Source organism: Pieris rapae, chromosome 8 (genome assembly GCF_905147795.1).
Source record: "Pieris rapae chromosome 8, ilPieRapa1.1, whole genome shotgun sequence".
Classification (NCBI taxonomy): Eukaryota; Metazoa; Arthropoda; class Insecta; order Lepidoptera; family Pieridae; genus Pieris; species Pieris rapae.
In genome coordinates this window covers 2,248,173-2,263,195 of record NC_059516.1, presented here as the reverse complement: position 1 = coordinate 2,263,195, position 15,023 = coordinate 2,248,173, and the positions used below count along the sequence as shown (strand labels likewise).

The 15,023-nt window shown below is 34.8% G+C and overlaps 2 protein-coding genes across 21 annotated transcripts in view; one reads left to right on the top strand and one right to left on the bottom strand.

Annotated features, from left to right (window-relative positions):
- LOC110995630 (E3 ubiquitin-protein ligase TRIM37-like) overlaps positions 1–9,448 on the top strand; it is a 36,172-nt gene extending 26,724 nt beyond the window's left edge. For 3 of the 9 annotated variants that reach the window (XM_045629059.1, XM_045629065.1, XM_045629064.1), the window contains 4 exons: positions 6,680–6,802; positions 7,449–7,551; positions 8,023–8,156; positions 8,560–9,446. In XM_045629059.1, coding sequence (XP_045485015.1) covers positions 6,680–6,802; positions 7,449–7,551; positions 8,023–8,156; positions 8,560–8,685 — 486 coding nt within the window. In that variant the 3' untranslated portion in view covers positions 8,686–9,446. Of the gene's footprint in view, positions 1–6,679; positions 6,803–7,448; positions 7,552–8,022; positions 8,157–8,559 lie in introns of all 9 variants that reach the window. The other 6 variants (XM_045629063.1, XM_045629058.1, XM_045629057.1 and 3 more) reach the window with 6 other exon arrangements.
- Positions 9,449–11,044: 1,596 nt separating this feature from the next.
- Positions 11,045–15,023, bottom strand: part of LOC110995591 (rho GTPase-activating protein 23) — a 306,700-nt gene continuing 302,721 nt past the window's right edge. For 9 of the 12 annotated variants that reach the window (XM_022262828.2, XM_022262818.2, XM_045629171.1 and 6 more), the window contains 2 exons: positions 14,444–14,526; positions 11,045–13,703 (listed from right to left, as the gene is read on the bottom strand). In XM_022262828.2, the coding sequence (XP_022118520.2) occupies positions 12,757–13,703; positions 14,444–14,526 (1,030 nt within the window). In that variant the 3' untranslated portion in view covers positions 11,045–12,756. Of the gene's footprint in view, positions 13,704–14,219; positions 14,282–14,443; positions 14,527–15,023 lie in introns of all 12 variants that reach the window. The other 3 variants (XM_045629173.1, XM_045629174.1, XM_045629169.1) reach the window with 3 other exon arrangements.

Genomic DNA, 15,023 nt, shown 5'->3' with positions numbered 1-15,023 from the left:
TAGCTTAACTCAAACTAATCTCCAGCCCTGAGTAACATATTCTACATTTATTTAAGTAATATTTTAAATCCGTGCCACATATTCAATAATAAAGATATGAAAATAGTTTGTCTCTCTTATCTTTAGGAACGAAATGTCGAATCTGTTCGCGCGGCGAAAGACGAACGAGTACGTGAAATGCGTAAGGCCGTGGAACTAATAAACTCACGTCTTGACTCGGCACTTGAGGCTAAGCTTCTCACTCTCATGGAACAGAAGAACAGCGTAACAGAAGAGACTAAGAAGTTGGAACATCTCCTTCAAGAAATTGAACACAAGTTGGATGCTAGTTCTAAGTCAGGATCTTGTATATCCAAAAATACCAATTTATATACCGATCTTTCTTTGAAGGTCTTATAAGCTTTGGGTCCCCAACAGAATTGATATGTTTTATTTTACTATACAGTCTACGATACTGTATTAAATGTTTTATCTGTTACAATTATCTTTAAGAAAATATCGTGACCCTACTTTTTAACTGGCTTCAAAAATTCGAAGCAATTTTATCAATTTGATGTATAATTTTTTATATGTAGTCAGATGCTTTATTTTAAAAATAAATTAACAAATAATACAATTGAATTTTTAATTAATGAGGTTCACATTACAGATATAGGATTAAAATTCATTATCATTATCTCAGTCTCTTTTTTAGGTCCATTTCGGACGGCCCCCTCCATTTTTCTCCAATTTGCCAGTGCATACTGTGCAGACACTGGCCTCTGCGTCCACTGAGAGCCTACATCCATGATGATCTCGTCAGTCCATATAATCGGTCGGATTAAAATTATTAAGGTTTATTTTTATGATTTTTACAGATGTGAGCTTATCGCTAAAAGTGGGGAAATGTCAGAGACAATTCATCAAGTCTGCATAAAGCCTTGCATTGTTACTGCGCCGGTACCGGCCGATTTTCACAGGTAACCTTTTTAATATAAGAGCTAGTTCAAACTCAAGTGCTCATAGAAGTATATTATGTATAGGTTATTAGGTTAACCACAGTGAATATTGTATATAGAATGTGATGTTTGTTTTGAGTCAAAGAAAATTTTTGATTTAATTTTTTTTTTTAATTTGAAACAAAAAAGATAATAAATCTAATTTAAGAAATCTAATTATTTCTTTACATAATATGTATTAATGTTTCGTTCTTTAGGTCGGGAATGATTACAGATTGAAATATTAAATGTCATTGATGTGACAGCAAGTGTTGCTAGCTTCAAATATTTTCCCGAATTCGTCATTTCCGTGTGATTATTTGATTGTTTTTACAGTGAAATCGTGCCAAGTTACGATAGTAGTACGTTCACGCTGACGAAATTCACTAAACTTCGGGATGCGGCTAGACCCCTGATTTCTGACCCGCTCTATGTTTACGGTCTCTGCTGGATGCTAATAGTCCACCCTGATGGCTTGGGAGAGAACCGGGGAAGCTACCTTTCGGTAGGTTTGAAGCTGATGGCAGGATTACCGGAAAATTCAACGTAAGTTGTTATCTTTTTGAAATTGTCTGCGAATCTTAAGTTATTGATATGTTTGAATTAATTTAAATATAGCAACCCACGACTCATGTTTCAGTTCTATATAATAATGTAAAAAAACTGTGTGCCTTAACGCGCGATTGAAGTAAAACTTCTTTGGCGTTGGCGGCATATATCACTGAAATGATGAAATATTAACTTAAATGCGCTTTACAAAGATTATATAAGTAAATGTTATATTAATATTATGGATTCGAAACAGGTAATTGAATGTCATAATATTTATAGGTTTGTGGTAACTAATCTGAAACATAAATTTTACTCTCTAAACTTGCTACTTTTCTTGAAAAATACTTAAAATACGAAAAATACTTACAGCATCTATCATTGTACCGAAACGCTTTGTTGGATGAAGTCGAGAAGTATTCATAGTTAGATCAAATTTTTCTTCTAAAAATCAACTAAAGGCTGAGATTCCTGAGTAAATAATAGTTATTTTTGATAATTATGTCATTAAATGTATATAAATTGCTTTACGATTTATTATATTATGGATAATTGAAGCTGACACCGATTAAACACGTAGCTACGTATTGCTGGAGAGCTAGAAGCATAATTATATATTACGGATTCACCGTTAGATGTTTTTTTTTCTCGCAAACGCTGACGATATAATCTCGTATTGTCAGCAGCTTTAGCATTTTCTTTACCTAAAATAAATTATTTAGTACATGCTTAATACATGATATGCCATTAGCTTAATACATGATATTTTATTTGAATAAAAAAAAAAATAAGTTGTTTAACGATAGAAAAATAAACACTTACGTTTTTTACAGTAATAGCTTGACTGATAATAATCAGGTACTTGATTTTTCTTTTATTATTTTTTATAGATGAAAGAGTAAAATGTTCCTGGAACTGGGCCATTTGATTTTATATTCACTATATATTCTATTTCAATTTCAAAGCCTTTATTACAATAATTAATACACGAAAAAGTTTACAAAAATATATATGTATATAAAAAAAGTTCTTTAAGGCTGCACAGCTGTCCTCTTGTACAGCTTGCCTTTGTGGCACGAAGGTCTCCTCCAGCTGTTTCCAGTGCTTCCATATCCCTGGCAAGTCTTTTCCACAGAGGAACGGTAGCTTTTATAAAGTCATCAGTCCACCGCGTACATGGTCATCCTCTCCTTCGCTTGGTATTGTAGCTAAGGTGTCCATTGAGGACATACTTTTTTTGACCATTTTTCTCTGTGGCCTCTGAGCAGGTGTGCTGTCCATTTAAGCCTTGTGGCTCTGATCATTGCATCTTCCCAGTTGGCGATCCTTCGGAGAAAATGGATGGAAAATCATCGAGCCGACTGCATTACAATATATAGAAATTTTATAATTTAATCCTGGTTATTTTCTGAAATAATATAGAAATCCTCTTAGGTACGAGTATCGTTTCGAAATGCTTCATCAAGAATCCGAGGATCCATCAAAGAATTTCGTAACCGAGTTAACGTCTGTTTTTGAAGTCGGCAAGTGTTGTAGAGTGAAAAAATTCTTTCGCCTCGATTTGCTCGCTAGCGAGGGATATCTCAACCAAGAGACTGACACTCTAATTTTAAGGTGAGATCTCAAAAATATCATAAAGTTATCTCTTCCTACAAATAAGTAATAAATCTTTTGTTTTGGAGCAGTTTTCATTATCCTAACAAGTATCTTTAATTAAATTATGCAGCACTATACATTGTTTTCATAAAAAAACACGCTACATCTTACCAATGACGTCTCTAATCGCATTAATTTGCCCATCCCTTTAATCTGGTTATCTGTATAAAATGGCTTCTAGTTTAACATTGAACATCTCGAGAAGATGAAATAAATATTACACTTATTCTATCTATAAATGACACGGAAACCCATGATTAAAGAGAAAAGACATTGATGCAGCAATAAGGCTTGTCAAATTCGGAACAAACGTGCCACGCATATGTATAGAGTTTACAACTATATGTTTTGTATTTTTGGATTTAGATTAAGAATGTTTAATTTATAAAGGCATTTTTCCAAAATTTGAAATAAGTATATTGGACTTAAGAAGACAATTTTTAAAAGAGATAAGGTACTTGTGAGCTACTGACAATGTGAGTATCTATGGGTGGCGGTATTACATAACATCCGATTAGCCTCCTAGTTTGCAACCTCATATATATAAAGAAAATAATGAAAAAATGCCGCGTTAAATATATGAAGAAAATCAATTTCAGGTTTCAAGTACGTCCGCCAACGTTCTATCAACGTTGTCGTGATCAGCAGTGGTACATTAACAAGCTAATGGATGAACATGATCTGCAAATTATTGATCTTAAAGAGGTACTACAGATATTTAATACAAACATAAAATAAATTTCTCACCCATGAATGATTTTACAGGAGGTAATTACTAAGTGGAATTACCTATACAAACGTTGGTTGCACAAAATGTTCTTTTAATTAGTTCTTATTTTCCTAACTATATAGTTTGTGGTGTCGGAAAATTGACATACCATTTCTTGATAAATCTGTATTCTAATTTTTTTATTCACTTTCGCTTAATATAATATATATAAACTGAAAGTACAGAAAACACCAAAAAACCTTGGTGCCTGAAGGGACACAGTACAAATTTAAATTCCTTATAAACTGAATAGTAAAAGAAAAAAATACAATTAAAAAACAACGATACCAAAACATTACTACAAAAAGAGAGATAAAATAAAGTACAATAAACAGTTAGATAGATGTTGCCATCTTATCGCCTACTGTGAGGTTGATAGGTTTACTAAACATGTTCTTCTATAGTTCTCATAAACAATGTTCCAGCGTCTCAATGCAGAGATGTGTCGCAACTTAAAGGCTAAAACTACTGCCTCAAATGGCGACTGGCTAAAAAAAAAGCCTTGGCCTGTTGAAGATTATCTTACGGGTAAGGTTTAGGTGTTTAAATAATAATAATAAATGCATTTTATTTCAGATACTTTACATTTACATTTCTGTCATCTCATTAATTCCTAGATGCCCTTTTTTGGCATAGGCAAAATTCCGACGTTACTGTCTGCTCTGTGCCACTCTCTGCCGAGTAGTACACGGCAGAGAGTGGCACAGAGCTACACACCTGCTGTTTCTTCTATCCACCGTCTAAGTTGTCGTCCTCTTTTGCGTTAATACTTAATTGTAATTTGGGCATCGGTTTATTACTTTGTTGCTCCACTTAAAATAGTTATTAACCATAAAACAACAACAACAACTAACAAATAAACTTGGATTTTTACATGGGAAACTACTGAATCGATTTTAATAAAACTTAGAATCAGAACGGAACAGAATTATGTGTATAGGGATTATTAGATTGCGAGACATTTGTGAATCATAGGAACACATATATTGTGAAATATTTCTAGTTTTAAAATGGTTTAACGAGTTGTATTTGTATTTGTGTAGCGAGTACACCAATAACGGAAGCCTCAGAGGGATGTGCGGGCGCAATGTGTACGTCATTTTCTTCTCCCGAGTCTCACAGTGATGCTCTGCCGGCCACTGCGTCTGATAATACTGAGCCCAGCAATGGTACCGGGGTAAATATGAATGAGTTATAAATACTTCCAGCATATAAAAGTTTCAATCAATTGTTATATATATAGGTTGTCCCAGAAAGAATGGATAATCCTTGAACCCCGCACGGAACAGCTCTCCAGCATTCAGAAAAAAAAAGAAAAAAAAATTCCAAGTGATACCCAAAATATATATATATTTTTTAATAAACGTTATTTTTACTTTACTTCGCATTCATGTGCACAACGGCCACAAAATAATGAAATTTGTGGCGTTTTTGGTGTCATCTTATTCCCGATAGACTATACTACTAGAAATACATTAAATAATATAAGTATCTATGATACTTATTTCAAAATCAAAAAAAGAACTTCAGTTTTTGACATGTAATTTGATACCAAAATAATTTTGGCATAGTTTGAGAGTGTCTCATGTAAAAAAGGTATAAAAGTGGCCAGCTATTTAAAAAAAAATGCGCAGTTCGTACAGCTTACAAAATGGTGTAATACATAATTTTTATTTTTTTTAAACTTAGTATTGTCTAATGTTAAATACATATAGTGTATCTAGATGGCGTTAGCTGTAATTTAAAACGCGCTAACAAAATGTAAATTTGTACGCTTTATATTGTCTGTTATAATATCATTAAGCTATCCCCCGCGACGGCCCAAGCCGAGGTTCGAGTCTCACAGGAGACGCCCTTGCGCGAGTCGCGGGAAACCCCCCAGCTAAGCTCAGCCGGAAAGGGGGGCTGTAAGGTAGGGGAGCTGTAAAGGCCCTTAAGGCCAACAGCGAGATTCCATTCAAAAAAAAAAAAAAAAACATTAAGCTAGCGAAGGTATTTTATTCCTTTACTCGCGGACTCATCAGGGAGCTTGAATAGAATTATTCAACATAACTTTTACACATTTAAAGAAAAACACTTTTTTACGGATTATAGTAATGTATTATTGTTTTTAAACTTATAATTATTTAGACATAATTTTAAATTTTGCCGACGTTTCGCGTGCTTTACAGCGTGCGTGGTCACGGTGACTGAAGACAAAGGTGTTAAATGTCAAAAAGTATCACAGCTGTAGAAAATGTTGTATTATCTGTACATTCTGGGACATCCTGTATAGTATATATACTTAAATTGAAAAAAATATATATTTGCCATTTCCTTTCTAAATTAAGATTTCCTGATCTTAAATCAAGGGTATTAACACGAGAAAACTCAAAAAAATCCTATACAGGAACTCATTTACCATCAAAATACCGGTATTGTAACGGGTCAGTGATGCAAAAGATGTCGCAACCGCGAGGAGAGTGTTTGTACAAACCGTGAATTAAATTAAGTGCTTGGTGGTGACGATTTAACAAAATTGTAATTATTCCTCATTTTTATATAGTTTACTAAATTTAAACAACAAAAGTCGAAACTGGTATTTTGGCATCTAATAACGGATGCGCACTCTATATCGTTACCATCTGAAATTTAATTTGCCTAATCTGTGGTTGCGATTCTTTCGCGCCAAATGTTTATATCCTATTGACCTTTTATTATTGCAGTGACCTTTTATTATGTCTTGCAGCGCACCAGGCGCGGACAATTCTGTTGGAGGAAAGGTTTCCAGAAAGTGGTCACGCCAGCGTCGCAGTTTAATGAAGAAAGAGTAATTTTTAAACACTGCAAACTACTGCCAATAACAGAAAAAGTAAAAAAATGTCTTCTAGTCGAGCACTTTTTTTTGAGATGACATAAAAAAACCTGTGGAGCATGACGTACAGACTCGAGCGGTAACGCAAGTTCGGCTCTGTACATCAAAAGCATACAACGTATATGGCGAGAGAACGTTGCGGTATTTGCTACCGCGGCTAATAAATATTTATTCTCCGAATTATAAATAAACAAAAAAATTGGTTTTAAACAAAAAATCGATGAGCGCACTAATCCTGCAGCGGGATCTCGTACTATGATAAATAGTCTACCCAATCACATAACAGATAGCCTAACAGATAACCTAACCTAACCTAACCAACATAAATTCTACTTTTACATGCATTTGTCGCGCTCCTAAACAAGACTCCTATGGTAACATTAATACACAGCGGTTATCTAATGTAGCATATTGTAATATACCTAACTTTACAATGTCGAATTTGGGTGTTAGCAATTTTCGGGTGCTGTTATACATTATTCGTTATTTATTATAACGTTAAGCTTTTTGAGATATGTATTATATATATTTTTTGTGTATTTACAATAAACAGGTAGATAGATGTTGCCATCTTATTGCCTACTGCGAGGTTGATAGGTGTACTAAACATGTTCTTCTATAGTTCTCATAAACAATGTTCCAGCGTCTCAATGCAGAGATGTCTCCCAACTCAAAGGCTGAAACTACTGCCTCAAATGGTGACTGGCTAAAAAAAAAGCCTTGGCCTGTTGAAGATTATCTTACGAGTAAGGTTTAGGTATTTAAATAATAATAATAAATGCATTTTATTTCAGATACATTTATATTTCTGTCATCTCATTAATTCCTAGATGCCCTTTTTTGGCAAAGGCAAAATTCCGACGCTACTGTCTGCACTATGCCACTCTCTGCCGTGTTTCTTCTATCCATCGTCTAAGTTGTCGTCCTCGTTTACGTTCATTGTAATTTGGGCACCGGTTTATTACTTTGTTGCTCCATTTAAAATAGTTATTAACCATAAAACAACAACAACAAAAACAACTAACAAATAAACTTGGATTTTTACATGGGAAACTACTGAATCGATTTTAATAAAACTTAGAATCAGAACGGAACAGAATTATGTGTAGGTATAGGGATTTTTAGATTGCGAGACATTGTGAATCATAGGAATACATATATTGTGAAATATTTCTAATTTTAATATGGCTTAACGAGTTGTATTTGTATTTGTGTAGCGAGTACACCAATAACGGAAGCCTCAGAGGGATGCGTGGGCGCAATGTGTACGTCATTTTCTTCTCCCGAGTCGCACAGTGATGCTCTGCCGGCCACTGCGTCTGATAATACTGAGCCTAGCAATGGTACCGGGGTAAATATGAATGAGTTATAAATACTTCCAGCTTACAAAAGCTTCAATCAATTGTTATATACAGGGTGTCCCAAAAGTCGACGTGAAGTCGAAATTTTCTCATAGGTAATGCCACACCAGTTATCAGAAAAATTAAAAAAAAAGTCATGTATTTTTGAAGTTATGGATATTTTTTTGTTATTCCAGAAAATGCACACCATGTGACAGTTTTTTCATTCCTGTTATTGAATAAAAATATTACATAAAAAAATATATATATTAATATATCTTTTATTTATTTTTTTCTATTTGATAATTGTTATTGTGTGTGAGTGTTTTTGTATGTGATAAATGATATGTGGTTGTTTGGATTTTTTGTTAGTTGACCATAACTCTAATGTCTAATGTATGACGTTGGTTACAGGATAGCCTATCTGATAAGCTCATGAACTTCAGTCTGTCCCTAGACGGGACTTCTGACGAAGAAGCTCTTCCTGTACAGCCCTGCAGTCTCTTCAGAGAGCTTCCCTTTTATTTTGGGGGAATGTAAATACGGCAAAATGACTTGGCTCTACCGCACGAAGCAGTAGTGAGTCTTAGATCCTTGTAGCGTATGTAAGGATATAAAAATAGTAGAAGGTGAAAAACAGTACTTTCAAATGAAAGTGATTTAAATGTTCGATTGTGGATGTGTAGTACAAATTATAATTGATATAAGAAATAGTTATTAAGTATGCTTTTTGCAATCATTGAAGAAATTATTTAATACTCGCTAGAGAGCAAGTCTTTCTTTGACTTCGGCTACTTATCTGTATGAATAAATAGCCTTGGATCTAAAGATGCTTATTCAGAAAACTATTTGCTAGTCAGCATAAACGTAGTCAAAAGTCGTCCTGTGTCTCATATGTTCATAGATATATGGTTATATTTTATTATGATTCGGTGTAATTCTTTAAAAAAATATATATAGGGGTCCTAAAATTATAATCAAACAAGGACATTTCTTTATCGTATTATCTACGATAATTTTATCAATTGATGTAATTCAAATTTATTTAACTGCATTATAAATGCTGTGAATAAAGGATTCTCTTAAATTCAGTTTAATGTTTACAGAACTTTATTTCTCATTTCAAAAAAAAAATATTTTATTTACATGAGAAACATAATATTAATAAAAACCTATATATTCGAGCGAGATACATGTCGCCATTAGCCTCTTAATTTTAGTCAAATGTGTTCACTCTAACATGCGTCTTTACTGCCTTTTTGAATTTGTCAAACACTCCAATGGGTGAGATGGTAATTGATTAAAAAATTGCACACCCTCAAACCTTTATTCAATTTTTACGCGATTTATTCAAAAATTTGTTCGCGGCTTCGGCAAGATAAGCAACTATGGAGAGATTTTTTATATTAAGATACAGGTGCTATTAACATATAGTTGTTTAATCGTCATAATTTTGGTTTCTTGGAAACGGTTATTCTTACTGTCAGTTTAGGAAGTTTAAAATAAATAAAAGTACAAAGTGAAGGGTTAAGTAAAGTGACTGATTTTGTCTTTCGATTTGCGATAGTCAATACCTTTTGGGGTGATCTGAAACTGGGGATGTAATTTGAATTGGTACAAGATAAAAATGAAACGTGTCTTGTCTATGGATAGATTGACCAATCAAATTACTCATTTTTAGCGTGACTGTTTTCAGTTTAATGTGTCAAATACCGACAAAATGTGTTGTCAATCGCAATTGACAGTCATTTTATCAAATGACAGGTCAACCGCAGTGAAAGGCTTACGTGCAATGTCTAGAACATATTATATAATAATATGAGTTTTATATATTGAAATAAATTTATCTTGTGTAACATGGAAACCAAGTTTTCTTTAAACTAAAACTTTTAATTCGATTCAAGATTTGAAAATTTCAGTCTTGCAACGTTATGAAAAGTAATAAATAGAGACGTTGCGAAATTATTCGATACGGAATAGGAATATTTCCGGATCGATTCCTCTGGTTTATAGTAGTATATCTAAACAACTACTACTTTAATAGAAACTAAGTGTATCAGGAAATTAAATATTTCTGAACGGATAATTAACTTATGACGACTTAATTTTATTAAGTTCATTACTTTTTCAGTAATAAAAAACAAAATATTTAAAAAAATAAAGCAGCGATTACTAATTAATAAATAATTAATCTGAATAATTATGTATTTATTTAAATAAAAATAAATAATTTAGTCTTTAATTGGCACACCAACACATATTAAATAAACAAAAATCGCGATTGCTTATTAATTTTTGTGTAGGTACATCACTACACATATAGGTAATATATGTGGTATCATTATTTAAAAATGACATCTTATGTCAAATGTAGAATCGAATTAAAAGTCGTGGTATAAGTCAGTGTTGTTATTTATAAATAAATTTATTGATTAATTTGTTTTTTATTTGCGCCCCACTGGTATACTCTAACGCATAAAAACATATGGCTTTTGTTTATTTCTAGCAAAAGGATTCGATGTCTTCTTGTGATTAATATATCTAGTTCTTGTAGTGGGTAAAAGTCGAACCATTTGAGAAGTTGTTTCTTTAAACTCTTAGCTGGCATCGGATATAGTGAAACATTCTTATATACAAAATTTTGTTCCAAATCAGGAAAAGTAGTAAAAACGGCGAAAAATTGTATTTGAGATAATAATTGAGGTTCTGAAATAAGTTAGGATTATGAGTAATAAGAAAAAATTAATATACCAAATTTTAATTGTATATTGTTAAAATAATAATTATTATTATATAGGTTAGAAGGAGTGGCATTTTTACTTAGTTTTGACTGACCTTTATTATATTCTTGGAGGGTGAACAGGGGTGCTGCTGCAAGTTACAGCAAATAATACAATACTTCTCGATTCAATTATTTATTTTCATTTTTCCAAAATATACACAATGAAAATGACTGCTGGTTTAAACCAAACTCGCGACTTAACATCGAATTTCATAGCAGAATATACGAAGACCATAACAGTTAATTTGTATATAATGTATGGGCGTGTCTTTTATATGCTGCGAGCAGCTGCGCACGCGACTACTCTACGTAAGATGCAGTAAAATTAGTAAAATCCCTGTCGCTAAGTAAAATATATTTACAAAATAAAACTTTGAAGGAACGCTTTGAAAACATTCATCAAACTTGAGATCGTCTTAACGTAAAGATGGTAAAAGAATTTTTAAAGTTAATCAAATTACACAATACCGTAATATTTACATATTTCTAGTTTTTTAAAAGGAAATTGTGCCAAATCACGTTTCACATCTTTCGCAAATAAATAACAATTGAATTTAGCCTAAAATACTTTTCTTCGATAAACAAAACAATAAAAAAATAATTGCATTCAACAAAGCTACAATAACAAATTTAATATAAATTAATATTAAAAGAAATGTACAATTTATACAAAGTTAAAAACGTGACACATCAATTCATCACTAGACGCTATTGCAAATAATTCATAATTAATAGAATAAAACATTGCGTCCATTATTTACAAACGTATTATGTACATTGACCTAAAATTATTCGGCGAATCGCCATTGAACTAAATCCTCACGCTGAACGAAACGCTAAAAGGTAACTTCAACTCAAATAAAAAATATTCTCGTTACGGATAATTAATTTCCGCGAATATTCTTTAACACAAACTATTGTAAGATAATTGTGCAAAACAATCGAAATATCGCTACATCTATCGCGAAGGCAAGTAGGTGATGTACGCTGTCTTAATTCCTAGAATATTGATAGTGGTGTTACATTTGTGGTCATATTTTGAATACCTCTTGGTACAATTTACTTAACTAAGCCGTTAACTATGCACTAAACATAAGCTTGCACTGTCCATTCGACTCCGTGAAAATAGATTTCCACCTAAAGATCCCGGAGACGACCAAAAGTGCTTTATTTAACTTAACTTCTCAATAGTTGCCTTCCAAACGTTTACTCCGATCGACTTTACGCACCACACGCCGTGGTCAGTCGTTCTTTGGCATTATTTAGTGAGCTCAATTTCATTAATCTATTTGATAATATTGCACTATGTGATAAAATTTCATGTCAATTCAAAAATATTAATCTAAAATTTCGATTATAATTAGAAAGTTTCGGTGTATGGAGTATGAGTATTATATTCAATATAAATATATTCGCGATCTATACTATTCAGTCAATTGAAAAAAATCAAAATATTAGCCTCTCTCTGAACATTCGACGTATTCGGTCCGCCACTTGCGCAAAGCGGTTCGTTCGTTCAGCACATTCAGCACCATACAAATGGGCACCTATTGATTCACTATTGAACAAGCACCTGTCACATTCCGCGATAGCACTGGAAAAGGCGATCACAGCCTTCGATTCCCCGTTTCCTAATAAAAGCACAATGTCGTTTTAAACACGACAAGTCGTCATCTAAAATAATTAAGCAATTGGGCGTTTGTACGACGTGTTTGTAAAAAACGGCATCGGTTGACAATAATATAAAGTCACCAAAATCTGTAGCCACTCTGTTTTACGAATGATATCAGACGTTACATGAAGCTGAGAGAGTGTTCGGAGAGCGATCGTCAGACGTGCGACTCGAGAGGCGGTCGGGGAGGCGGCACCAGTGAGACTGGCCAGACACCGCCCGTCAAGTCCGGCGAAGACGTACGGGTGTGTCGCGCAGACCAGCCATCTTTATCGAAATCCTTCGTGCCGCCCACCGTGTGCCTGCGTTTTATGCCTCTCTCGGGCATCCCGTTCTTTCGCTTCAACTTTGTCGACCGCCAAGCGCCGGCTTCCCTGCGCCGGACGATGTTCCACTCGCCCTTCTCTATTTTACTCAAACGCTCCCCTTTGTTCAACGACTCGGAGCGTTGCAATCTCTCCACTCGGCAATTGAGGCTCTCAGATCTGAGGACGCGAGTTTCGCTTCTGTCTTCTCTATTGAGCGATTCCGACCGCTTAAGTTTGGCACAGTCGTCCTCCTTTTCATTTTCCGCGTTGGCCTCATCGAGCGCCGCGCTGTTCCGTTTGACGCACTCCGGGTTGGAGAGTCGCAGCTTGTAAGTGGGATACGGTCGTTTGTCGTTGTCCGGAAGAGTGCCTCCTCCGCTGGAGTTCTGGGATCTGGTGTCGACGTCCTTCTCGTCGTTGCGATCCTCGTGACTAGTTTTCTTGGGAATGATACAGTTTTCTTTCTCCGAGTCGTCGCCGTCGTCTCTCGCGAGGCGAGCGCGGGGCCAACGCGCGTCGGGTTCGTCGGCGCTGGAGGAGGAGGAATGACGGTGGTCTCTCGCGAGCCAAGCCGCCTTTAGCTCGTGAGCGCGGATCGCCGGAGACACCCGTTCCTCGCGTTCGCTTTGCAGACTCGCCTCGGAGGGCGTGCTCTCTGTGGACTTCCCTTCCTCGTTGTCGTCTTGACACTCGTCCGCGTAAGGAATGCTGCCGTCGTCGAGTGGCGAGGAGTTGTTGAGCGTCCGCAGTTTCTGATCGAAGGTACTGGTGAGAGAAGACACTAGATCCCCTGTTCCTAGAACAAATGTTAAAAATAAGCGTGGAAAAAGTTTAAAGTTCACGTTAATCACGAATACAAAAGCATTAATTCCTCGAACTGAGTACGAATGAGGGATGAATGGAGAGTTATGTACATGATGATGACTCCGGATGCACGAGCGTCGCAAGCCGTGCTATCAGCAGCTGCTGTTAAGCGTTAGTCAGTTATTTGTGGTCTCGGGTCAACGCTATTGTTCACACTCACTCGTGAACTATTTGAACGCGGAGTCAGAGGTAATTACCGCGACGAGAATAGACGTTACATTAGTGCGATGAAATGTTTTCAACAGTAAAACAGCATTGTTTGGATATTGATTGTTGTATCGGTGCCAAGCATTGAAATTGGTTAAAATACCTTCTTTAATATTGTAGATATTAATTCTGTTAATTTACATTTATTTGAACCTAATGAGTGAGTATAAACAAAAGGTCAGCATTGACATCGTCCGCGTACACGCACACACTTGCAAAAAGAACGCTCACATTCCTATACCTTTGAATGTGGACAAAAGAAAGAGATTGCTGTGTCTACTCTCTGACGTCAGAACTGGACACCTAATGGGCAAATAGCAGACCTTACATTATAATATATAAAAAGAAATATATCTAAAACACATATATTTTGTTGGATTTTCTAGCTGCGCCCTTATTACCCGCTTTTGCGCCTTTATTCTACTTAAATATATTTTAAATTATTATTATTTAAGCAAAACTTACCGTCAATAGAGAAGTTGTTCAGTGTGTGCCGCGAAATCTCCTGCCGACCTCGACTTACATTGGTAATAGATTCCATCTCGATTCTGTAAAAAAAAATATATCGCAACATGTAGATATTTATAATAATGCAAAAATATTTCTGGTTTCGCATATAAAATTAGCTAGATTTAGCAAAGAAAGAAAAAAACTATCACACATAATAAAAATGTACGAACAATATGGATTCCTGCGTCGTGGGCACGTATCAATGTTTTAGCTACTTGAATTCTACATACATTTAAAATTTTATATTTTATTTGGTTTAAGCCTAGGACAGGTTTAGATGATATAACTTAAGATTGTTAGTATTTGTTAGTGAATGTATAAAATTTTGAATTAATAAAGTCTTGAAGTTCAGGGGGCAAACGGGCAGGAGGCTCACCTGATGTTAAGCGATACCGCCGCCCATGGACACCGCCCATGGGCTTGCGAGGGCGTTGCCGGAATTTAAAAAAAGTGGTCGGTGTTTGTTTAAAAAAACTATCAAATTTGGGTAGCGAATATTGGCGATATGTCTAATGTCATATAAAGTCTAACGGAA